Source organism: Pristis pectinata, chromosome 28 (genome assembly GCF_009764475.1).
Source record: "Pristis pectinata isolate sPriPec2 chromosome 28, sPriPec2.1.pri, whole genome shotgun sequence".
In the NCBI taxonomy this organism is placed as follows: Eukaryota; Metazoa; Chordata; class Chondrichthyes; order Rhinopristiformes; family Pristidae; genus Pristis; species Pristis pectinata.
In genome coordinates, this window is record NC_067432.1 from 25,148,414 (window position 1) to 25,174,444 (window position 26,031).

Genomic DNA, 26,031 nt, shown 5'->3' on the forward strand with positions numbered 1-26,031 from the left:
GAGAGAAGATGCTGCAATGATTTTGTGGAGCTTAAGCTATGTTTTCAGTCATGCACAGTACCAAGATGTGAGGTGCTTTTTTATTGCCAATAGATTCCATGTGGGATCGATGTTACTGGGGCATTTGAAGGGCCTTCAGCAGGATGCATGTTAGCTCTCAGTGGATGCAGGTTCAGCTGAAGCCTTTTCAGAACACAGAATGGAAATCCCAAATGAAGAAGTGGTGGATTACAGGAGTTGAAGTCCCCTAGTTAATCCCCATGGTATAAGGGAACAGGGAGACAACCAGGCACAGCACTCCGCAGGCGGGAGTGGAAAGCTGGAGGGGAATTTTGGAAATGCTGTGCTCTGCCCTGGCTTCAGGTGGATTCTGTCAATCAATAGTGGTTTGTTAAGGCCGAACTGATTAATGAATGAAAGTTAAGGTGTCTGAAAATAGAGATCTTCAATTTGCAAACATGAATATGTCTTACCCTCTCTCCAGTGCATTGTTGCGGCATGGTAGTGTAGCGGTTAGCGTAACATTATTACAGCACCAGCGACCTGGGTTCAATTCTGGCCGCTGTCTATAAGAAGTTTGTACGTTCTCCCCATGACTGCATGGGTTTCCTCTCGGTGCTCTGGTTTCCCCCCACATTCCAAAGACATACGGGTTAGGAAGTTGTGGCCATGCTATGTTGGCGCTGGAAGCGTCGACACTTATGGGCTGCCCCCAGAACATTCTACGCAAAGATGCATTTCACTGTGTATTTCAATGTACATGTGACTAATAAAGAAATCTTATTTTATTTTTATAAAACCATTTCCATGGTAAAGTATGGGTGAATCCATGGACATCTTTCTCCCAAAGCTGTCACAGATACTTCCTTGGATTCAGGGAGCAGAGGAGAAAATATCAGTGTTTCAGTGCACTGATCAGCTCCCTCCCTGCACACTGAGACCTCCCTGCTGCCCACCACGGACCTGGCACTCAGTGCAGGGAACCTCCGCAGCCTCAGCGGGAATGCTGGGTTGGGTGTGGACATTCAATCCACAGAAGCATGGAAATGGGAGTTCATCTGAGCTTGGGGAGCTATTGGTTCCAGAAATGGAGCAGGATGCTTAATCACAGCTGGACCCCCACACACGGGTGACAATCATGGATAAGGTTCTGTTCCTGCTGCAAACTGTAATTTAAACCAGGTGTTTTGCAGATTTACTGGCTAGCACTTTACAGCTGTAGTCCAGTAAATCAGGCGCTAATTATAGTGTGGATTTTCTAATAGTGGATTGCAAGAAATCTAATACTAGATGATTATGTGGGACACACCTGTCAGATACAACATCTGGACTAGTTGCTGTGAATTATGCTCACACTTTTCTCTCCCACCATCACCCATTCTCCCACTTTCTCCCTTTCTGCTCACTCCTCACTTCCTCCTGCACGCATGCGCACTCCCGCTGCCTCTCTCTGCTCTTCCCTGTCTCTCCTCTTCCCTCTCTACCATCTCTGTCTCACTGACTGTCTCCTCTCCATCTCCCCCCCATCCTGCTCCACTTCTGTCATTCCATCTCCCTGGCCCTTGCTTGCATGCTCCCTCTCATCACTCCCATTCCCATTTGTTCTGCCTCTTCCCTCTCCACTCCCTCTTCCCGTCTCAAACTCCTGCTCTCTCTCATGCTCTGCCTCTTCTTAATTCACATACTCTCTCCTACTCCTGCCCTCTCTCCCCTCCTCATCTCCCTCTGTACCCTTCTCTCTACCCCTATCTCTGCATGTCACTCTATACCCTTCTTTCTCTCTCTCTGTCTTCTCCATCCCTCCCCCTTCACCCTGTCTCTTCCCCGCTCTCCTCCTCTGATATTTTTACTTCTTCACCTCCCTCCTTCCCCTCATCCCTCTTCTACTACCCCCTCCCCTCTGCTTCGCTTCCTTCTTGTTTCTTTCGACAGCCTGGGGATGAGCCATGACGATGATCATTCTTCCTGTGGTGAACATTTCCACATCATGTCCGGCGAGTGGGTCAAAGGGAAGAACCCAAGTGATCTCTCCTGGTCAGCCTGTAGCCACGACGACCTGGAGAATTTCCTAAGGTAGGACTTGTTCTTCATTTAAGTGGTAACATTTTGTTTAGAGAGTATCTCCTGGAATACATCACTCAATGCAACTGCTCTGCATGTACATGGCGTTCTACTGCTCAGACAACCTCAGGAGCCCCATAATCTCTCTGTAGTGAGGCAGTTATAATCATAGTGGCACTCAGCCAGGGAAGTAGAGTGAATTTTATCAGGCTCCTGAATTGTGCCTTGTAGAGGCTGGAAAGGCTTTGGGGTGTCAGGAGGTGAGTCACTAGCCACAGGATACCCAGCTCCTGACCTGCTCTTGTAGCCACAATGTATATGTGGCTGATTCAGTTGAATTTCCAATCAGTGGTGACCCCCTGGATGTTGGTACTGAGGGATTCAGTGATGGTAATGCCACATGATGTCAGGGATAAGTGGTTACACTCTCTCTTGTTGGAGATGGTCATTGCCTGGCACGTTACTCACCCCAGGCCTGAATGACGTTGGATCTTGCTGTATCTAGATGTGGGCTGCATTTATTTGTTGAGGAGTTGTGAATGGGATTGAACACTGTGCAGTCATCAGTGAATGTCCTCACTTCTGACTGTGTGATAGAAGGAAGATCATTGATGATGCAGCTGAAGACGGCTGGGCCCAGAACACTACTCTGTGGAACTCCTGCAGTGATGTCCAGGGACTGAGATGAATGACCTTCAGCAACCACAGCCATTTTCCTTTGCATAATGCATGACTCCAGTCACTGGAGATTTTTCCCTTTGATGTCCATTGATTTCAGATTTACTGGGACTCTTTGATGTTATAATCAGATAAATATTACCTTGACAACAAGGGCAGCACTCTCACCTCACTGGTAGAATTTAGTTCTTAGGTCCACGTTTGTGATGAGCTCAGGGGGGGTGTGGTTCTGTTGAAGACCAAACTGGACACTGAGCTGGTTATTGGTGAGCAAGTGCTGTTTGATGGCAACTTCCCCCACTTTGATGATTGGCGGCAGATTGATGGGCCGGTAATCAGCCAGTTTTATGAACAGGACATATCTGGGCAATTTTCCAAATTCATTGAGATCCAGGACATTGTGCAGGAAATGCTGAAAGGGACTGGTTCCAGAAAAAAAAATTAAAAAGGGTAATGAACATGTACTTGAGGATGAAGAATGACAGGCTGTGGACAAAAATCTTCCAGTTTTTTTAACCACATCTCTATGATTGCTGCAAATGGTCGTTGTGTTAGTAAGCTCACAGCTCCATGCATTGGGACACCCTCCTGCTGCTTAACTTTTTGATCTTTTTTTACAATTCATTGACATTTTGGTCAGCGCAGTGATAGGAAACAGATTATGTGGCAGGTAAATATCCAATGGAAGCAACACGGTGACCTGAGCTGTTAAACACTCCCGGCTGTGGAGCACTTGGGAATTGTTACAAGTTTTAAGCCTGCCTGATCCATCCTCTCACATACAGTGAGGCAGATCTCTACTATATGAGTGGCACGGTGGCACAGCTGGTAGAGCCGCTGCCTCACAGCTCCAGTGACCCGGGTTCAATCCTGACCCCTGGTGTTGTGTGTGTGGATCTTGCACGTTCTCCCAGTGACCACAAGTTTCCTCTGGTGCTCTGGTTTCCTCCCACATCCCAAAGCCGTGCAGGTTGGACGTTTACTTGGCCACTGTAAATTGCCCATAGTGGGTAACTGGGTAGTAGAATCTGGGGGGGGGGGGAGCTGATGGGAATATGGGAAGAATGGATTACAGGGAAAATGAGTGAGAAATGGAATTGAACTGAGAGTTGGTACAGACTTGAGGGGCTAAAATGGCCTCCGACTATGTCAGAAGCAAAATAGAAATATAGAATATATTCTATACAGCCTAATACTTAATCATATAATGGTGTAACCCAGGGGTGGAACCCTTGTGACGGATGTTGTGTCATTAAGTGGTGATACAATTGAGATGTTTGAGATGCCAGAGAGCAGTGACTTCCTCTGGTGAGAGAGTCCAGAGCAAGGGGGAACAACTTCAAAATCCGAGCAAGGCTGTTGAGGGCTGATGCCAGAAATCATTGCTTCACACAAGTGTAATGCAAATCTGGAACATTCTAATCCCACAAGCGTGAACCCGGAGCTCAATCGCAAATTGTGATTGTTAGGCAAGGGTGTTAAGTGGTGAGGAACCAAGTTGGAGAGATGGAATTAAGGTGCAGATCTGCTACGATTGAATTAAGTGCTGGAATAAACTTGAGGGGCCAAACGGACTACAGCTGTTTCTAGTTCCTAAAGGTTCACTGAAAATTGTGGCTCTGGGACATCTTGGTGTCCTCATTAAAAGTTAGCATCCAGGTACAGCAAGTGATTATGGGAGCAGATGAAATGTCAGGCTTTATTGCAGACAGGTGGAGTACAAATGTAAGGATGTTTTGCTGGAACAACATAGACCATTGGTGCATTCCCCCCTCCACCCCCCAAAAAAAACCCATAGAGTACCGTGTACAGTTTTTGTCTCCTAATTAAATATGGGAGCTTTGCATTGGAGATGATGTAGAGAAGGTTCAGTAGATTAATTCCTGTAATATAGGGGTGTCTTGTAAGGAAAGATTGAGCAGCTTGGTCCTATAGTTCCTGGAATTCAGAAGAATGAGAAGAGATCTCATTGAAATATAAGATTCAGAGGGGGATTGGCAGAATAAATGCTGTGAAGATGTTGTTCCTGAAGGGACTATCTAGAACTTAGGGCAGACGTTCAGGGTGAAGGATCATCCATCTGAGAGACAGATAATGAGAATTTATCTCTTTCAGAAGGTTGCGAATCTTTGGAATCCACTACCTCAAAGAGCTGTGGATGTTAGGTTATTAAGTACATCTAAAATGGGTGTTTTTTGACTAGAGGGGAATTAAGAAATAGAAGCCGAAAGAAATGGAGATACCCAACTGGTGGAGCAGCATCTTTGGTGAGAGGAACAGAGTTAATATTTCAGGTCGATGACCTCTTGTCAGTTTTAAGTGGCAGAGAAAGGGGGAAGGGGCAGAGAGAACACAAAGGAAGGTCTGTGAGAAGATGAAACTACCAGAAGAGGACAGAGAAAGAAAATGAGTGCTGTGGATGTGGGATACAAAGAGCAGGAGCTGATGATCTGAAACTTTTGAGTTCGTTGTTGAGTCCTGAGGGCTTTAACGTTAGAAATGACATTGAACCAGGGTAGGAAGCTAAAGACAAAAAAGTCAGAATGGGAGTGGGAGAGCAGGGGAAGAATTAAAGTGACAGGCGATGGGAAGGTCAGGGTCTCCTTTGCAGGCTGAACAGCGGTGTTCTGCAAAGTGGTCACCCAATCCACATGAGGTTTCCCCAGTGTAGAGGAGCCTGAATTGTGAGCACTGAGTGCAGTACACTAGGAGTTTGTTTAGATCCCTGGATGGTGGGAAAGGAAGAGGTAAAAGGGCAGGATTTGAACTCCAATGAGAAGTGCAATGAGAAGGGGAATGGGGATTGGAGATGGAAGTGTTGCAAAGAGAACAGTTCTTCTGAATGCTGAAAGGGGAAGGGAGGGGACGATGTGTCTGGTGGTGGCATTGGAAGTGTTAGAAATAATGGAAGATGATGTGTTGAATGTGGAGACCAGTGAGGAAAAAGGTGAGGACAAGGGAATCCCTATCCTCGCTCTAGGTAGGAGGAGATGAAAGAGAGCAGAAGTACGGGAGTTAGAACACAGTTGAGAGTCGGCAATGATGGAGGGAAAGCAAAAGAAGAGGAGAAGGGAAGATACCACAGAGGCACTGGTGGATGTGGTGACATCAAAATAGGTGTGACAGAGAAACTGGAATAATGGAGCAGTGTCGTTACCAGAAACAGCAGGAGAGAAATCCAGTCAAAATAGTTGTGGGGGAGCCTGTGGGCTTGTATTGGACACTGGTTGTAAAGCTGTCTCCTGAGATCGAGACAGAGAAGTCAAGGGTCAGAGATAACAAACAAAATGCTGGAGGAACTCTGTGGGGCAGGCAGCATCTGTGGAGAGAAATGGGCAGTTGACGTTTTGGGTTGAGACCCTTCATCTGGACTGATGCAGGGTTTCGACCCGAAACATCAACTGTCTCGACTACCTATCAATGTGCCGAAAAAAGAAGTGAGGGAGGTTGCCGAGTAGGGTTGAAGAAAATACTGTTCTACAGAGGCCACAGAGTGACAGGAGCCGAGGATTATGGGGACCAGTGGAGAAGTGGAGCTGGGGTCCAGGTCAGATTAGCCGTGATCCTGATGAAAGGAAGATCTTGTTAAGGGTCTGAACAGTCAGTGCACCTTCCATTGGCAGAAAGCAATTCTCACACAAAGGTGAGTAGTAGTCTGGAACCATCCCTCACAAAAAGCTGTTGACATTGGTGATCAATTAAAAATGTTTAAATTGAAACTACAAGTAACTAATTTTCAAATACTAGCAAACATGCATTTAAGGCACTCAACGTCAGCAAGACCAAGGAACTGATTGTAGACTTCAGGAAGGGGAGGTCGGGAGAACACACACCAGTCCTCATTGAGGGGTCAGCGGTGGTACGGGTGAGCAGCTTCAAGTTCCTGGGTGTCAACATCTCAGGGGATCTATCCTGGGCCCAACACATCGATGCAATCACAAAGAGGGCTCTACTTCATTAGGAGTTTGAGGAGATTTGGTATGTCACCAAAGACTCTTACAAATTTCTATAGATGTATGGCGGAGAGCATTCTGGCTGGTTGCATCACAGCCTGGTGTGGAGGCTCCAATGCACAGGATCATAGGAGGTTGCAGAGGGTTGTAGACTCAGCCAGCTCCATCATGGGCACAACCTTCCCCACCATCGAGGACGTCTCCAAGAGACAGTGCCTCAAGATGGCAGCATCCATCATTAAGGACCCTCACCATCCGGGACATGCCCTCTTCTCATTACTACCATCAGGGAGGAGGTACAGGAGCCTGAAGACACACACTCAATGATTTAGGAACAGTCTCTCCCCTTCTACTATCAGATTTCTGAATGGCCCATGAACACTACCTCATTGTTCCTTTTTTTGCACTATTTATTTATTTTCGTAATTTATTGATTTTTGTGTCTTTGCACTGTACTGCTGCTGCAAAACAACAAATTCACGTCATATGTCAGTGATAATAAATCTGCTTCTGATTCTGATTAACATGAGAGGGGGAAAGTTTAAAGAAAATGTGCAGGGCAAATCTTTTACACAGAAAGTGCTAGGTACCTGGAACAGGCTGCCAGAGGTGGTGGTGGAAGCAGATACAGCGTTGGTGTTTAATAGGCTTTTGGGCAGACACATGAATATGCAGGAAATGGAGGGATGTGGATTATGTGCAAGGGAGAAGAGATTTAGTTTAATTTGGCATCATCTTCAGTACAGACATTGTGGGCTGAAGGGCCTGTTCCTGTACTGTATTCTGTTCCTGTTCTATATTCTCTGAAACTGATTGACAGGAGAATTCAGGCTCAAGGAAGGCTGATGGAAGAAGCTTGAAGGCTTTGTTGTGCCTTTTGTTGGAACTGTTAGCATTGTTTAGCTTGCTCTGCAGAGCTCAACGTAATTTAAACTTTTATATGTGTTAAAAGGTCAAAGGCTAGTTCTTGCCTCCTGGAAACCGATCCAAGAAGTCACCATGCAACAAGGCTCCCACCGAAGTTGCCGGGCATGCACTACAGCGCTGATGAACAGTGTCAGATTCTTTTTGGAATCAATGCAACCTTCTGCAAAGAAATGGAGGTAATTTTATAGGGCATTCTCCTAAGTGGTTGCTGGATTGTATTTGCTGGGATTTTGTGTTGTGAGAGTGAACGCAGTTAAAAAAGACACATTTCATGCCCACTTGCAATGTAAACTTTCAGATATTCAGTGAACTTTTCACCTGCCCAGGTTTCTGCAAACAGATAGCTCATGTTCTACGCCAGCCAGCAGGCTTGTGGATTTCTGCAATGTTATGTTGGACTAGGACATTTACAGCCCAGTTATCTTTTAGTGTTGGGTTGAGCAAGGAAGCTGCTGTGGTTTTCCTACTCGGCCGCAGCAGTGAGAGTAAAACTTTGGTTGTGGGCTGTGAGAAGCAGGAATGCTTCACACATTCAGTCTCGCTTCCTACAGTCACACACAGTCTGTATCTCCTCCCATCTCTCTCACTCACGCGCGTGTGTGCGCGCACGCGTGCACACACACACACACACACACACACACACACACACACGCACACACCCTCCTCCTGTCTCACACACATAAGATCTGCCTCCTCTGGTCTCTCACACGCTGTCTTTGCCTTCTCCAGTCACCACTCATTTCAAAGAACTCTTCAGCTGCAAATGAAAGGAAATATAAAGCAACTTGTGGAGTATCAACCTAAATGTTGGAAGGAATTAGATCTTTTGACAATGGGTTAAAATGACCCTGGCAGTCTACCAACTCCTGAAAGTACCTGCGAGTGAACAACCCATCTCCACACAGACAGAATTGAAGGGTAAATACTTTCATTGCAATGGTGCCTAACACATCCCTCCCAGTCTGCTCTAAAACATTGCACAACCAATAAAGTAGTTCTGATGTGTAACCACTGTTTCAAGGTGGGAAACACGACAATCACATTGCACACCATCAACAGTCATCTAAATCCTGGAGCAATTTTTTCTGAAGCCTACTCTCTGAATCCATTGCTGTGAAAATGTGATGCCCCATGCAATGAAAACTGTCAGTGTTCCTGCAGCCATGGGATGTTGCGTTAGCAGAACAAGGAACACCCCCTATCTCTCACACCTCAACCCTCACCGCTACTGGATGAACAACACTCCATCACCATCCTCACAACACATAGCTGTACACCACCCTCAAGAAACCACCCCAATCCACACACTGCTAGCAGTGCTCCTCCCACAGAGGCAGCTCTGCCTCTCACACTGTAACATTAAAGTCAACACAAACTGGCTACCACCCCACAATAAAGGGAGAATTCAAATGCCAAGTCTAACCACAGTTTGGAAAAAGCTCTCCCTTCACAGAAGCATGCAGGCTCTGTAACCTCCTTCCCATCTTCCTATTTTTTCCTTCTGGCTTTTCTCCGTCTTTTTCTTCCCCTCCTTCCCATCTCCTCCCAGCTTTTCTCCTATTCTTTTTCCGCTTTCCCTCTCTTCCTCCTGTCCTTTCCACGCAAATTAACTGCTGCATCCATCAATTCATTCATTTCCCCTCCTCTTCCTTCATCCAGTTCTTCCTGACTCTCTCTAATCTCCTTCCTTTTTCCCTGCATCTCTTCCTCTCTTCCCCAGTATTTTTCCACTCTCCTTCCCCCAGTCTATCCCTCTTTGTTCTCCCCTTTGCTCCTGCTCCCTCTTTGCTTTTCCTCCCCTCTCAGCCTCTTTCCCCTTCTTCTTTCTCCAGTCACCCGAGCCACTCAGCTTCTCCCATCTCTCTCTCTCTCCTCACATTTTCCCGTCTCTACCTTGCCCCTCTCCTACTGTCAGTCCCTCCTCACTCCCTCTCCTTCTAAATGACTCCTCTCCCTTGCTGGTTCAGTCTCCTTCTTCTCCAGATTTTGACTCCTCCAAGTGGATGTTAGAACAATCTCTTCCTCCGCTTCCTGCCTTCCGGTGCCTGAGGTCCCTGTGCTCCTGTGGTGAGCCAAGGGTATCAGGAGAGAGCTTGAAGGACCTGACATTATTAACACAGGACCCCATTTTTCACCCTGACCTACAGGAGTGAGCGAGGCTTTGGTGGGACTCTTCATTTTAATGTTGGCCTTGCAGATGTCAGTCAATAAATGAAAGCCACAACTGTAACATTACTTGACAGCAAACACCACCTAAACCGCTGCACTCCGAGCAAACTGAAGCTTGGAAACACATGTGCCACAGTGGCAGCAAGAGAGACTTATAAAATAGGGGCTTTGTTCTTGCTTGAATTTCTTGAAGTCTTGACCTCGCCCTTGTCAAGCATTTTCTGTGAACATATGGAGCTGATTAAAGAACATGAACAGAACAATAAAGACCAGATGGATACGAAGACCAGCTATCCAAACCTACCCTTTACTGTACTCTGCTGGTGACACAAGAATGGCACATCTTGGCTGTTGCTGGGGTGTGGTGGGATAGGGGTTGGTGTTGGTTGAGGGTGTAGGGATACTGTTTGGATATGGGGGGAGGAGGCTTTCCATACAGGCCCCAGACGTAGTTGATGCAGATTTTAGGAAGGCCTGCATGCCCAGGAGTTGCACACTTTTCAGAGAACATAATTATTGCACATAACTCAAACCCTCCAGCCTCTCGATCAACCTGGTGCCCTCTCTGGTGGCCAGAATCCTCTCTGTACTGCGCTGACCAAAACTGAATGAAACTCTAAGTCTGTTTGGGTTACTCTGCTATATCAGTTCAATATTAATCCTTCCCTGGATCCCTACAACTGACTTGTGTACTCACTGAGGCTGCTGCAACAGGTTAACTTTCCAAATCAGGATTCCCAGATGTCTTTCATTTTCCATACACAGCAGTTTCTTTCCATTTAAGTAAAGTCACTGCTGGATTTTTTATTTCCACATGAAGCACCTTGCATTTCTGTTCACTGAATTCCAGCTGCTGTCTCAAATATTCAAGTAGTCTCACCCTCTCCTCGAATTTACCCAAGCCAGCTTGGCAGTCTGTTTTGCATCAAATACAAACAGCCACTATGTCAGTGACTCCCAGTTCTTTGATAACCTGTTGGTACTTCCACTAATTCTAGGTTTCTTTATTTTTATTAACAGCTTTCCCAGAGGAATTCTGATCTTATTTCCAGATTTTGTTTTCCTGCAATCCATACAGATCAATCCATTGTCTTCCTTCATGAGCACCTTCACTTCATCCTCAATGAAATCTAGTAACTTAGATTGGCCAAACCTTCCTATCCATGAATCTAGACGATATATTTTCTGCTCCTGTAACAGTCCCATCCAGATGTTCTGTGATCCCACATGGGTGTCAAACTCGCAGGCCTGTAGTTGCCTTTCTGCCTCAGGCACCTCTCTCGTATTCAGAAATTTCTGGAAGATTTATGGCTGAGTTATTGCAATTTCCTCCCTTACTTCCATGAGGATGCTTGGTTCTATCTTATCCGGCCCCTGAGACAAATTCACCTTAAGTTTGCACAGCTGTTTGGCAAACATGCTGTGAGTAATGAGACCAGTCCTGCAGCTTCCCTGCAATACTCTGTCATTTTCCAAAACAAATAATCACCTGCCTTCTCCTCAGTAAAAAAGTGAGGCAAAAAATTGGACCTTTGATATGTTGATTTGTAGTCCCATTGGTACAGCTTCTCTTGCATTCTCACATTTAGTTGAAATACTTGCCCACCCTTCAGTCTATCCTTTACCTACTTCAGCTTAGGTGCAGCACCCTCCAGTCTGTACAGATTCCTCCCATCTCACCACCTTAATTCTTGAGGCTTCTACACAACAGATCATTGTGTGTCCCGGAAAGGATGAACCCTGGATCACACCCAACTCAGCACTATCACATCAGAAGTTGTGTCCTATGCTGGGTTATGGATGATACAGAAAAGTTGACTGGAGATATTGCAAAGAAGAAAAACCTATTTATTTTCCATCTCTTCACTCGCACTTGGCACTGGTGTATTTGTTCTAGATCTCGCCCTTTATCTTCCTCGCTCGGTGTGGGATCATGAACATGCAGTGTGGGAGGAAGACTCTTGTTCAGAGGGTTAGAGTTTTCTGCCTGTGAGAGTCCATTCTAATTTCCCTCCCCTTGTACTTCTCCAAAATGTTTGACGCTGATATCTCGGGGAAATTTGTAACCAAACTTATTACACTCGAGGACAGAGTGTGTTTAGAACATTTTAATATCATATGATGAAGACTTTTTTTTAATGTTTAGATTGTTTTCAGGAGTGGGACGTGATAGACTGTTTCTTTCTTGCTTCACCTCACTACAGTACAATCAGGCTCTTCCGGGTGTGAATCGCCCTGATGTAATTTTGCATCAGTGATGCACATGAGGATGTCATTGCCTACGTAGTGCTCTGATTGGAGCCCTGGGGCAATGGTCTCAGGTAAATCCCTTACTCACCTTCAGCTTTGACCAGTCTCCCCCCACCCCCCGTCTCCTCCCCCCCCCACCATACACACACACACACACACACACACACACACACACACACAAGTATCGCACACAAACTCCTGATATCATGATCTCTCTGAGGCCCAGACTCTGACCCCCAATTCCCCACCACCTGATCTCCTGAACCTCTACTGTCCCCCAGTCCTGGTCAGTGGTCAGCACTTCTCGTTACTAATGTTGTGCAATGCCAGATGAGACTCTGGGTGGTAGAGCTGCTGGTCCTTGGCTTGTGCTGCTGCACCTATCTCTGCACTGCTGTGAATGCACTTGAACCTCCAGGCTCAAATATCTCAGGAGTTTGGATAGCAGTGAAGAACCCCACAACACAGCACCTGCTGTCAACGGGTGATGTCTTGCCATGAAATCCCATGGAATGTTTGTCTGTAACAATCTCACAGCTCTGGGTTATTTTAGATTAGATTGCAACCAAATTTACATTCTGCTTCAGGACAAGGACACACTCTGTGTTGGTGTGGACAACAAGAAAAAACTCTAGGTGTAAGTCTGAAATAAAAATTCAAAATGTTCCAAATACTCTGTAGTTCAGGCAGCAACTGTGGAGTGAAAAACAGAGAATTTTTCAGGTCAAAGACCTTTCATAAGAATGGGAATATCAGGAAACAGGCTTGTCTTAAGTTGCTAAGAAGGTGGGGGTGGTGGGGAGAATTGAGGGAATGTCTGTGATAGGGGACAGACCGAGAGAGAATGGATTACAGGATACCCCCGGTAACAAACAGATTCTGTTTTTATAGACTTTCATAAGTCAATTTTGTCCATAAATCGGAAAGTACACAAAAAACACTCAATATGGTAACTATACCTCCACAATATTGTAATGAATGGCATCAGAAGCACACAAGACTGATTAGAAGGAACAATTAGTAAAAGTAGAGAAAGTGGAGTCCAACGTATATCATTCTGACATTTGTAGGAAAGCTATACGTTGGACTTTTGAATTTAATAACATGATGGGAACTCATTCACATGTAGGGGTGTCCGTAAGTCAGGAGTTCATAACCCAGGGCTGGCCTGTGCACTGATTGGTGTCGACTGAGAGAGGGTGGTGAAGTCTTGTTAATCGCAGCCAATCTGTCTGGAGGAGATGTAAACAGAGGAAAACCAGAGGAGCCAAGAACAACTGCGGGAACGGTGAGGTACAGAACACAGCAATTCAGCAGTTGCTTGAAATCTGAAATAAAGGAGAGTGTTTGGAAGAGTCAGCAGGTCAGGCAGCATCTGTGGAGAGAGAAAAACTGAGTTACTTTGGTGCTGGTCAGGAATTGGAAAGCAAAAAACCACAGATGCTCAAAACCTAAAGCGAAACCAGAAAATGTTGGAAACACTCATCAGGTCAGGCAGCATCTGTGGAGAGCGAATGACGCAGGTTGACACCCCATTCCCTCCTCCACCACATGATGAAAGGTGTTCTGCAAAGTGGTCATCCAATCTGTGTTTACCACGTACCACATGAGGAGACCACATTGTGACCACAGAGTGCTGTTCACTAAACTGGGTGAAGAGCTACTGAATCACTCCTTCACCTGGAAGGAGTGTTTGGGTTCCTTGAAGCTGGGAAGGGAAAGCATAAAAGGTCAGGTATGTGCGGGAGGAACTCAGAGGGTCATGTGGGAGGAAGGAAATGGTCGACGTTTCGGGATGAAACCCTGCATCAGGACCCTCTGTTCCCCTGCCCACCTCTGTCCTCACCTTCTGACCTTGTATCCCACCCCCAGCCCCCACACTACGCTTACCGGCCAAAGTCAGGGTTTGTATCTCTTGCAGTTTTGAGGAGGGTGTGAGTGTTAGAGGAGGAGAGGGAACAATGTGTCTGGTGGTAGGGTCTCATTGAAAGTGGCAGAAATTACGGAGATTATCCGATGATTGTGGAGACTGGTGACTGATCCGTACCTTCACCTGCACCAGCCTTGCATCAACCTGCACCAGCCTTGCATCAACCAACATATTGTTTTAGATTTTCACCACCTGTAGTTTTTTTACATTTCAATCCCTGACCAATTCCAACATGTCTCTCCTGACAGTTCTGCTTGATGTGTTGGACTTTTCCGGCATTCTCCAGTATTTCAGTTTTCCAGTGACCACTGTGCTCTGTATCTCACAGTTCCAGCGGGATGTTTTCGTTTCATTCTCCTCTGCCTTCCCACTTCTCATGCCTTTTCCAGGTAGATCAGCTGCCAATAACCACCCAGCATCTCCTTCTCTCAGGGGACGCCACACTAGGCCTATTTGATCTTGCTCACAGATGTTCCCCTTTTCCTCCTGCTCTCTCACTCTCTGCAATGTAAAGTTGCCCATTTTCTAACTTTTCCCTCTTCTTGTGGAAACTCATTGACCTGAAACGTTAATTCTGTTTCTCCCTCCACAGGTCTGACTTGTGTGGGATCCAGCCTTCTGCCACATTCTTTCAACATAATTCATACCTTAACACCCCTTTTCTTCGATTTCCTTAACTGTCAAAGGAAATTCTGTTCACTTGTTGTTCATTTTATTCAGTTCTAGGTTAGGGGAGGCTGCAATCCTGCTGTAATCTCATGGATCGCACCAAATACTCTTAATATTTATTTTCTTTCTTAAATATTCCTCCATAACACCTTTTTGGGTATGGTCTTTCATCACTACAGTCTGACAGCTGGTGTGTACTTAGATGCCAGTGAAGCTGGCTGATATACCATGGAAGGATAGAGTATATTCTGGATGGAGAGTGACCTTGCATGCTGGCCCTGCAGGGGGTCACAGTCACAGAGGAAAGCAGCTACATGATATGAGAAGGAGCAATAAAGCTTCTGCTCAAGTGGCCCAGAGCTGCATGCTGAATTACAGTGTGTTCTTGAGGTGGGATTGCATTCTTTAAGCTTGCAGGCAGTTCATTTAGAATGGGATTGAGTACTCCAGGAATGATTATTACAATGATGTAATATTATGGAGGCAGTTACACTGGGGCTTTCTTTGCTGGTGTGGCACAGTTATCATGCTAAATGGGAGCAATTCATAATGAATCTAGCAGCTCAGACCTCAGCATCCATAAAACAAAGCAACATTGGGAGTATACTCCAGTACCGTCCGTAACCTCAGGCCCCAGCATATCCCTCGCTCTACCACTGCCTTCAAAACACGGCCAATTCTGTTTCAATGAGCCAGGAGCAGTACTAGCTGTACCTCAGACAAGCCAAGCTGGTGAAGCTACGACACCAGAGCATGTGCGTACTGACAGCAGAAAGTGCATGCAGAAGCTAACCCAGCACTAACAGATCAGTCCGCACTCCTGCACATCCAGCTGTGAATGATGGTGGACAAGGGGCGGCACTGTAGTGCAGCGGTTAGCGTAACACTATTGCAGCGCCAATGACCCAGGTTCAATTCCGGCCGCTGTCTGTAAGGAGTTTGTATGTTCTGCCCATGTCTGCGTGGGTTTCCTCCAGGTGCTCCAGTTTCCTCCCACATTCCAAAGACGTATGGGTTAGGAGCTGTGGGCATGCTGTGTTGGCATTGGAAGCATGGCAACACTTGCGGGTTGTCTCCAGCACATTCTCTGTAACGCAAAAAGATGTATTTCACTGGGTGTTTCAATCTACATGTGACTAATAAATAAATAAATCTTAATTAAACAGTGCTCAGGATGAGGAGGCTCCATCCTCGACGCAGGCAGAGCCCACCGTATGGGTGCTGAAGCATTTCCAGTAATGGTCAGTCAGAAGTTCATGCCAGAGGGTCCATCTCTGCCCTCTTCTGAAGTCTCCACCGTCACAGAAACCAGTCCTCGGCCAGTTCAACTTCATGTGATAGTCATATAGTACGGAAACAAGGGCTTCGACCACCATGTCTCCGCTGGCCATCAAGCACATATCTGTGCTCATCCCCTTTCCCAATGCTCAGCCCATAGCCTTCTATGCGGTGGTGTTTCATGTGCTACTCTAAGTAGTTAAATGTTGGGAGAATACTTGCTTCTCCCAACCCTCAGACAGTGCATGCCAGACTTCAACCAACTCTGGGTGAAAAGAAAATCTTCCTGAAATTCTGACTAGTCTCCTACCCCTTACCTTAAACCCATGTTCTCTGGTCCTGGAAACCTCTGCTAAGGTCTGTCACTATCTGCCCAATCTATTCCTCTTATGCTTCAGTAAACCTCAGTCAGGTCACCCCTCAGCCTTCACTGCTTCAAAGAAGACAAGCAAACCTGTCCAATCTCCCCTCATAACTGAAGCGGTCCACCTCGGGCAACCTCTGCACCCTCTCCAGTGCATTCACATCCTTCCTATAGTGTGGCAGCCAGAACTGCACACAGTACTCCAAGTGTAGCTAACTACTGTTTTATAGTTTATACCATGACCTTCCTGCCCTTTTATTCTGTGCTCCAGTTAATGAAAACAAGTATTCCATATGCCTTTTTAACCATCTTAACTACCTGTGCTGCTGCCTTCAGGTATCCTTGGACATATGCACCAAGATACCTTTATCCCTTGGTAGTTTCTGGAGTCCTACAGTTCATTGTGAATCCCAGAATTGTTAGTTCTCCCAAAATATATCAACACACATAAAATGCTGGAGGAACTCAGCAGATCAGGCAGCATCTAGTGTTATGTTTGGAGTACCAGATGTGGGGACCCTGGGAGACTACCAGCTTTCCCGAGGACTACATCTGTGCAAAGTGCATTGAGAATCGGCTCCTCAGGGATCGTGTTGGGACCTGAGCTGCAGCTCGATGACCTTCGGCTGATTAGGGAGAGTGAGGAGAAGATAGACAGAAGCTATAAAGAATTTGTTGAGAGTACCTCTGTGGCGGTCCCCCTCAAAAATCGGTATCTCATTTTAGATTCTGTTGGAGAGGATGACTTTACAGAGGAAGACCATGGCAAACAGGAGTTTGGCACCGTACCTGGTGCCATGGTCCAGCGGGCAAGGAGAAATGCAGTGGTCATTGGGGATTCTATAGCGAGGGGAACAGATAAGAGATTCTGTGAACCTGACAACAGTATCCCGATGGTGTGTTGCCTCCCTGGTGCTAAGGTACGGGATGTCTCGGACCAGGTCCAGAATATTCTGAGGGGTGAGGGTGATCATTCAGAAGTCTGGCACATGTAGGTACCAATGACATAGGTAGAAAAAGAGAGGAGGTCCTGAAGGAAGATTACAAGAAGCTAGGAAGAAGGTTGGGAAGCAGGACCTCCAGGGTAGTAATCTCAGGATTACTACCTGTGCCACGTGCTAATGGAAGTAAGAATAGAAAGATCTGGCAGATGAATGCATGGCTGAGTGACTGGTGCAGGGGGCAGGGCTTCAAGTTCTTGGATCATTGGGACCTTTTTTGGGAGAGGTATGACCTATTCACAAAGGATGTATTACACCTGAAGTCCAAGGGGTCCAATATCCTGGCGGGAATTAATATAGCTGTTGGGGAGGGTTTAAACTAATTTGGCAGGGGGAAGGAAACCAGGATGTTAGGATAGAGGAAGAGGTATATAGGAGCAAGTCCAAGACAGTGTGCATTGAAGATGGAAAGAAGGACAGGCAGGTGAAAAGACAGGATAATTTGGTGAACAATAGAAATACAGCAAAATCGGCAGCAGGTACTGGTCTAAATGTACTATATTTAAACACACGTAGCATTAGAAATAAGGTGGATGACCTAGTGGCATGGCTACAGATTAAAAAATATGACATTGTGGCAACCACCGAGTCATGGCTTAAGGAAGGCTGTGAGTGGGAACTAAATGTCCAGGGGTACACAAGTGTATAGGAAAGATAGGCAGGTAGGCAAAGGGGGTGGTGTGGCCCTGATGGTTAGTAATGATATAAAATCAATAGAGAGAAGGGACATAGGGTCAGAAGAAGTGGAATCCTTATGGGTGGAGCTAAGAAATAGCAAGGGTAAAAGGACAATAATAGCAGTTATATATAGGCCCCCTAACAGCAGCCAGGATGTGGACAATAAGTTACAGCTAGAAATAGAAAAAGCGTGCCAGAGAGACAACGTCAAGATAATTCTGGGTGGCACGGTTAGCGCGACGCTATTACAGCGCCAGTGATCGGGGTTCGATTCCCGTCGCTGTCTGTAAGGAGTTTGTACGTTCTCCCGTGTCTGCGTGGGTTTCCTCCGGGTGCTCCAGTTTCCTCCCACATTCTAAAGACGTGCAGCTAAGTTAATTTGGGGGTTTAAAATGGGCGGCGCGGACTCGTTGGGCTGGAAGGGCCTGTTACCACTCTGTAAATAAAATATTAAATTAAAAAAAAAATTTTTAACATGACGGTGGATTGGGAAAGCCAGGAAGGCAGTGGATCTCAGGACACCGAGTTTGTGGCGTGTCTACAGGATGGCTTTTTGGAGCAACTTGTTGATAAGCCCACCAGGGGATCGGCTGTTTTGGATTGGGTGCTGTGTAACGAACCAGAGGTGATTAGGGAACTAAAGGTAAAGGAACCATTAGGAACTAGCGATCACAGTATGATTGAGTTCAGTTTCAAATTTGAAAAGGAGAAGCTGACATCAGATGTGTCAATATTTCAGTGGAACAAAGGAAATTACAGTGGCATGAAAGAGGAACTGGCCCAAATTGATTGGAAAAGTAGGCTAGTTGGAGGGACGGCAGAGCAGAAATGGATGGAACTTCTACAAGAAATAAGGAAAATGCAGGATAGATATATTCCAAGAAAAAAGGTTACGAATGGAAAAATGGCACAAATGTGGATAACGAGAGAGGTGTTGGATTCGACTGTTTTAATTAGTCTTTTAACATGTATAGTGTTTAATACACCTTAAGTGGCTGCACAAGGAATGGCCCCTTACTAGCTTATTGGTTCGTCCATCAGGTGAATATGTGGTTTTTTCATTGGTTGGTTTGGCCACAAATATCTGATAGGTTTCCTGATTGGACTACTGTTAGCTAAGGAGCATCTCTTATCTCAGGTATAAAAGGTGTCGCCTTTTGTTAATCTCTCTCTGGCTCTTCCTCCTCCCCCCAGCCTGAGCTTTCTTTTGTTCCCTTTGTCTTGGCTCATCAAAGCTGGTGCCATGTGCTCTGTGACTGTTTCTTTGTTTTAAACTTCTCCAGTAAAACTTTGTGAAGCACCAAGTTGTTTTCAACTCATTCCTGGACTCCTGAAAGAACCTGCGGATTCGAAAATAACTGGATCCGACAGAGGTGAAGGCTAAAATAAAAGCAAAAGGGAGGGCATACAATGAAGCAAAAATTAGTGGGAAAACAGAGGACCGGGAAACTTTCAAAAACTTACAGAAAGAAACTAAGAAGGTCATTAGGAAAGAAAAGGTGAATTATGAAAGGAAGTTGGCAGATAACATTCAAAAAGATACCAAGAGCTTTTTTAAACATATGAAGAGTAAAAGAGAGACACGGGTTGATATAGGACCAATTGAAAACGGTGCAGGAGAGATTATAATGGATAACAGAGAGATGGCAGAGGAACTAAATGAGTATTTTGCATCGGTCTTCACTGTGGAGGACATCAACAATATACTGGATAGTCAAGGCTTTCAGGGGATAGAACTGAATTCAGTTAAGATTACTAGAGAGAAGGTGCTCGGGGAGCTAAGTGGACTAAAGACAGATAAGTCTCCTGGACCGGATGAGGTGCACCCCTGGGTTCTGAAGGAGGTGGCTTCAGAGATTGCTGAGGTATTGGTGATAATTTTCCAGGAATCAATAGACTCCGGCATGGTTCTGGAGGAGTGAAAGGTCGCAGATGTAGTTCTGCTGTATAAGAAGGGTGGGAGGCAGCATAAAGGAAATTACAGACCTATTAGTCTGACATCGGTGGTGGGAAAGTTATTGGAATTGATCCTCAAGGATGAGGTTATGGAATACCTAGAGGTGCAAAGCAAGATAGGCCCAAGCCAGCATGGTTTCGTGAAGGGAAGATCCTGCCTGACCAACCTATTGGAGTTTTTTGAGGAAATCTCGGGTAGGGTGGCTAAGGGAGAGGCTAGGGATGTGTATTTAGACTTTCAAATGGCCTCGACAAGGTGCTGCACAAGAGACTGATTAATACGATAAGAGCTCATGGAATTACAGGTAGGATACTGGAATGGGTGGAGCATTGGCAGAAAGCAAAGGGTGGGGATAAAGGGATCCTGTTCTGGTTGGCTACCGGTTACTAGTGGTGTTCTGCAGGGGTCGGTGTTGGGGCCACTTCTTTTTACTTTGTACATAAATGATTTGGATTATGGAGTTTTGTGGCTAAGCTTGCAGACAACACCAAGATAGGTGGAGCAGTAGGGAGTATTGAAGAAATAGGAAGGTTGCAGAAAGACTTAGATAGTTTAGGAGAATGGGAAAAGAAATGGCAGATGAGATTCAATGTTGAGAAATGTGCTGTTGTACACTTTGGAAAAAGAAATAAATGGGCAGATTATTATCTAGATAGGGAGAAAATTCAAAGTACAGAAGTACAAAGGGACTTGGGGGTACTCATGCAGGATACCCTAAAGGTTAACCACCAGGTCGGATCAGAGGTAAAGAAAGCGAATGCTATGTTGGCATTCATTTCGAGAGGTATAGTGTATAAGAGTAAGGAAGTGTTGATGAGGCTCTATGGGGCACTGGTGAGGCCTCATTTGGAATACTGTGTGCAGTTTTGGTCCCCTTACCTTAGGAAGGATGTACTGATGTTGGAGAGGGTTCAGAAAAGATTTACGAGGATGATTCCTGGAATGAAAGGGCTTACTTATGATGAGCATTTTTCGGTTCTTGGACTCTATTCATTGGAATACAGAAGAATGAGAGGGGACCTCATAAAAATATTTAGAATATTGAAAGGACTGGACAGAGTGGATGTGGTTAAGCTGTTCCCCCTGGTGGGTGAGTCCAGGACTAGAGGGCACAATCTTAGAATTAGAGGGTACAGTTTCTAAACAGAGATGAGGAGAAATTTCTTTAGCCAGAAGGTAGTGAAATTATGGAATTCTTTGCCACATACAGCTGTGGAGGCCCGATCACTGGGGACATTTAAGGAGGAGATTGATAGGTATCTAATTAGTCAAGGTATCAAGGGATATGGAGATAAGGCCGGAAATTGGGGCTAGATAGGAATAGTTTTAGTTTAGCTCATGGAGCAGACTCGATGGGCCGAATGGCCTACTTCTGCTCCTTTGTCTTGTAATCTTGTGATCTTGTGATCTATGGAGGGAAATGAACAGTCGACGTTTTGGGTCGAGAACTAATATATCTCCTCACATTTTTCATGATTACGTTTCACCTGCCATTTCTTTGCCCATCTTATCAACTCATCAATATCCTTCTGCAGCCAAAGACTACCTTCCTCATTATCAACACCAACCTTCATGTCATCGGCAAACTTTCTAATCAGACCTCCTATACAGGTTGTTCCCAGGTCATGAACGCCCGGCTTGTACACATGAACAAGCATTTGGTAGACCGGCAGGGTGAGTTTGCCGGCTGCTGCAGGGCTGCAGGCATCTTCTGCTGTGTGGGAACTCGGTTCATGGCAGTATCTGCCTCCACCAACCACTCAGTTCCAGATTCCAACCACTGTCCAGGGGTGAAAGCTCTTCCTCAGATCCCTCCTAAACCTTTTCAGCCCTTACCCTAAACCTATGCCCTCCAGTTTTAGACGCATCTGGTATGGGGAACTGTTTCCCACTACCTACCCTATCTGTGCCCCTCATAATTTTAGATACCTTAATCAGGTTCCCTCATCAGCCTCCTGCCCACTAACTGTGCGCTATTAACTGCACAATTACTGAGCAACCAGTGTACTCCCAACCATCAGTAAAGTAATGCGAGGGTTCTGTTGAGGAGAATTTACTCACCAATAACCTGCTCACTGATGCTCAGTTTGGGTTTCTCTATGAATTCAAACCTCATTCCAATTTTGGATTAAACATGGATAAAAATGCTGAGTTGCAGATCTGAACTGAGAGTCACTGCCCTTGGTAGTTGACTCAGAATGGCATGAAGGAGCAATTCAGTCTCTTGGAGATCAGGTGAAAAGCTCATCATTGACTGGATTCACATGTTGCTGAAAGAGAGAAGGTTGTGGTTGTTGAGAAAAACACCTCGGTGCGAGGACATGGAGTAGGAATTCTTTAGTAGACTCAATGTCCTATCTGCAAATAATTAATGACCACCCCTTCATCATAAGATTGATGTTAGAATGTTCACTGATGACTTCACACTGTTGAAATAATAATTGTCCCCCTTGAGTGTCAGGCCTTTGCTCAACACTTAATGGTACTTTCCAGACTGTGATTAGGACAGGGGCAGAGAGCTGGTGGGAACTCTGTCATCCTCAAGGACCCTTCCTGGTTGGAAATATCTGCCTGACTGTTCATCTGTGCTCTGTGAAGTTGCTGATTAACCTCACCGCGAGAGGACCTTCATCACGAGGTCTCCCACAGTTCAACAAGGCCTCCTAGAGAGCAGCTTTGGATGGGAAACAAATACTGCCTTGAAGTGGCACGTACATCCTGCAGTGAATTTAACAAAAGGTCACTCTGCAGATGTGGAAGGGCAGGAGGGGACATACACTTTGCCGTGGACTACAATCCAATCACAACATGACTTTCTGAGCATTCGTGTTTCTAATATGCATTTTGGGCTAAGGATGTTGTCAAAATTATGTCCATGGTTATCCCATTTTGACAACAGTAATTCATGCCAAAATTTCCTCCCTGACTCAATAGCATATTAGAATAGAGGACAATGGAATACATCATCCAAGGAAGTTGAAGTCATCTTTCTACATCAATTTGCATTGCCACTGTAGACCATAGTATTGGTTTTGTTTAAGGACAGAAATACATGTTCCTGAGCGTGTGACTTAGGGTTTAGGGTTTGGTTGCTGGGAGGGCAGTGTTGCCTTGTTAAACATCAGAAGTGCGCCTCCACACCGAGCACAGACACTGCGTTTCCATACTGCTGTCTCCTGGTTTACAGGCTCTGGTGCACTGCTGCCAGTGGGGTGTTGGTGCCGCCTGCCACAGAGATCCACGTGTCAGCGTGGTCTTCATCTTCACTCCCTTCTCCCTCCGAACCCTGTCTTTCTGCAGCCCACACCCCACCCCCCACCACCTGCTGTGGTCCCTCCCCTCTGCTTTGCTTCAGTCCCAATGACAGGTGGTTTTACCTTGTGAGTCAGCGCAGAGCAACGGCTGCCTAATCACATGGGTCGGGTGTAAGACACCTTAAAGGGAGGAACCCATCATTAACATTTCTTTAAAACAAAGTTATCCTGATTTTGAGATTTTGTAAGTAACGACTGATGTAGCATTTTGAGATGATACACCTGTGATCAGCAACCTCCTCAACGTTTGTGAGAGGGAAGACTCTCCCTGACGTTTCATTATTGGAGCTCCCTGGCCTGTGGACTTCAGCCCATGGGCCAGATTGCCCAGGGTTATGACTGATCTTCCACATCAATTTCCTGCCCTTTCCCCAATCCCTTCATTCCTTTAATTCTTAAAAATCTTCCAGTTTTAGTCTTGTACTCAGGAACTGATCCTGCACGGCATCTGGAATGTTCACAGCCTTGGAATCAGAGAGTGGTACCGCACAGAAGGAGGCCCTTCAGCCCACTGAATTGATGCTGACCATTAAGCACCCACTTACAGTAGTCCTACATCAATCCCATTTTATTTGCCCCACATTCCCTTCAATTCCCTTTCCCCTCCCACCACCTAGATTCTACCACCCACCCACAAACTGGGGGCAATTTTACACTGGTCAATTGACCCGCCAACGTGGACGTCTTTGCGATGTGGGAGGAAACCAGAGCACCCGGAGAAAAAGCACGCGGTCAGTGGGAGAACGTGCAATCTTCACACAGACAGGACCCGAGGTCGGGATCGAACCTGGGTCTCTAGAGCTGTGAGGCAGTGGCTCTACCCCCTGCGCCAAAAGTGAATGTGTGCCACGTGTGGATGGGATTGAATTCAGCTGGTTGGAGAGGATCAGCTTTCAGCCCTTGTCAGTTGACTGCACTGCGCCTCCACCTCCCACCAAGCTTCCTCTCTCCCTCTTGCTTGGAACCTTCCTTTCTCATTTGATGTCACAGAACACCTGTAGGAGTGGTGAGGAGGAATGAGTTTGTTGACCCTTGGACTGGGATGGGAGGTGGAAAAGGTGGTGAAGTTTGGTCCCGGCAGGACTGAGACTGTTGAAATACCTGCGACTACTGACCTGCACTTGGGCTCAGCATCACCCGCAGTGAAGGAGCTGTGCACATCCGCGTCATGGTGTCATATGCTGATACAGCACAGAAACAGGCCCTTCGGCCCACTGAGTCCATGCCAACCATCAACCACCCATCTTCACACTCATCCTACCCTAACCCATTTTATTCTTCTTACATTCCCATCAACCACTCACTTACACACTAATGGCAATTTACATTGGTCCATTAACCTACTGACCCGAGTGTCTTTGGGATGTGGGAGAAAACTGGAGCACCTGCAGGAAACACAGGGAGAACGTGCAAACTCCACAGAGACAGTGCCTGACGCCAGGACTGAACCCAGGTGGAAGGAGTATTGGTATTGGTTTATTATTGTCACTTGTGCCAAGGTACAGTGCATATCGTTTGTACAGATCAATTCATTACACAGTGCACTGAGGTAGTACCGGGTAAAAACAATAACACAATACAGAGTAAAGTGTCACAGCTACAGGGAAGTGCAGTGCAAGTAGACAATAAGGTGCAAGGTCAAACAAGGTAGATTGTGAGGTCAAGAGTCCATCTCATCATATAAGGGAACCGTTCAATAGTCTTATCACCATGGGATAGAAGCTGTCCTTGAGCCTGGTGGTATGTGCCCTCAGGCTCCTGTATCTTCTGCCTGATGAGAGAGGGGAGAAGAGAGAATGACCCGGGTTGGGTGGGGTCTTTGATTATGCTGGCTGCTTCATCAAGGCAGTGAGAGGTATGGACAGAATCCATGGAGGGGAGGCTGGTTTCTGTAATGTGCTGGGCTGTGTCCACAACTCTCTGCAGTTTCTTGCAGTCCTGGGCAGAGCAGTTGCCATACCAAGCTGTGATGCATCCAGATAGGATGCTTTCTATGGTGCAGTGATAAAAGTTGGTGAGAGTCAAAGGCTTTCAGCTTGAGATGACAGCAGGAGTCTGAGGGAGGTTTCCACTGGTGCTGAGCTTCTCTAGACATTCTGTGTGCATCATTGAGAGCAAATCTTGCAGTTAGAAAGTGCGATGTAAGCAGAAGTGGGGAGCAGAGGTGAGACAAGTCCAGGTCACAGTGGAGAGAATGCAGTGGTATCTTGTGTTGTCTGTGTTAGGGATGGTGTGTAACCTTTGGGCAGGACAGAGAGAGCAGTTGTTGCCCTGAAGCAGAGTGAAGGTTTGGTGCAGCAGTCACTTGAAGAGAGAAGTGGGGGAAAGGTAGAAAGGGAAGACCACAGTTTGGACTTATTTCCCCTTCCTTGCCCAAACACAATGAACAGTGAAAGGCATCCATTTCCACAGCTGCTTTTAGCACCCCCAGAATATTCTGCTGTCAACGAAGTCCCCGTGAAAGTGCCATTACTGTCGTAAAGTAGAAAATGAAGAAGCTAGTCCATGCACAGCAAGCTCCCACAAACAGCGGTTTAGGGATAAAAAGTTGGCCAGAATTGAGAACTCTCCCATCCTTGTTTGAATAGTGTGGTGGGGTTATTTACAGCATCTGAGAGGACACACGGGGCCTCGGTTTAAAGTTCCGTCCCTTTGCTTACACAGGACTGTAGTGAACGTCAAGCAAAGCTAGATTTAGCACCTGGAAACCATGACAGGAAACACATGCTTGGAAACACATTGGCTTCAGCTGTTACCAATTTCTTTGTTAGATAAATGGGCACGAACAGGACCTTTCACAGA

General features: G+C 46.1%; 1 protein-coding gene across 1 annotated transcript in view; it reads left to right on the forward strand.

Moving 5' to 3' along the window:
- The window catches only part of adamts17 (ADAM metallopeptidase with thrombospondin type 1 motif, 17), a 357,749-nt gene that overhangs the window by 167,396 nt on the left and 164,322 nt on the right, over nt 1-26,031 (forward strand). Inside the window, 2 exon segments of the mRNA XM_052040638.1 lie at nt 1,933-2,073; nt 7,645-7,795. Of these exon segments, the coding sequence (XP_051896598.1) occupies nt 1,933-2,073; nt 7,645-7,795 (292 nt within the window).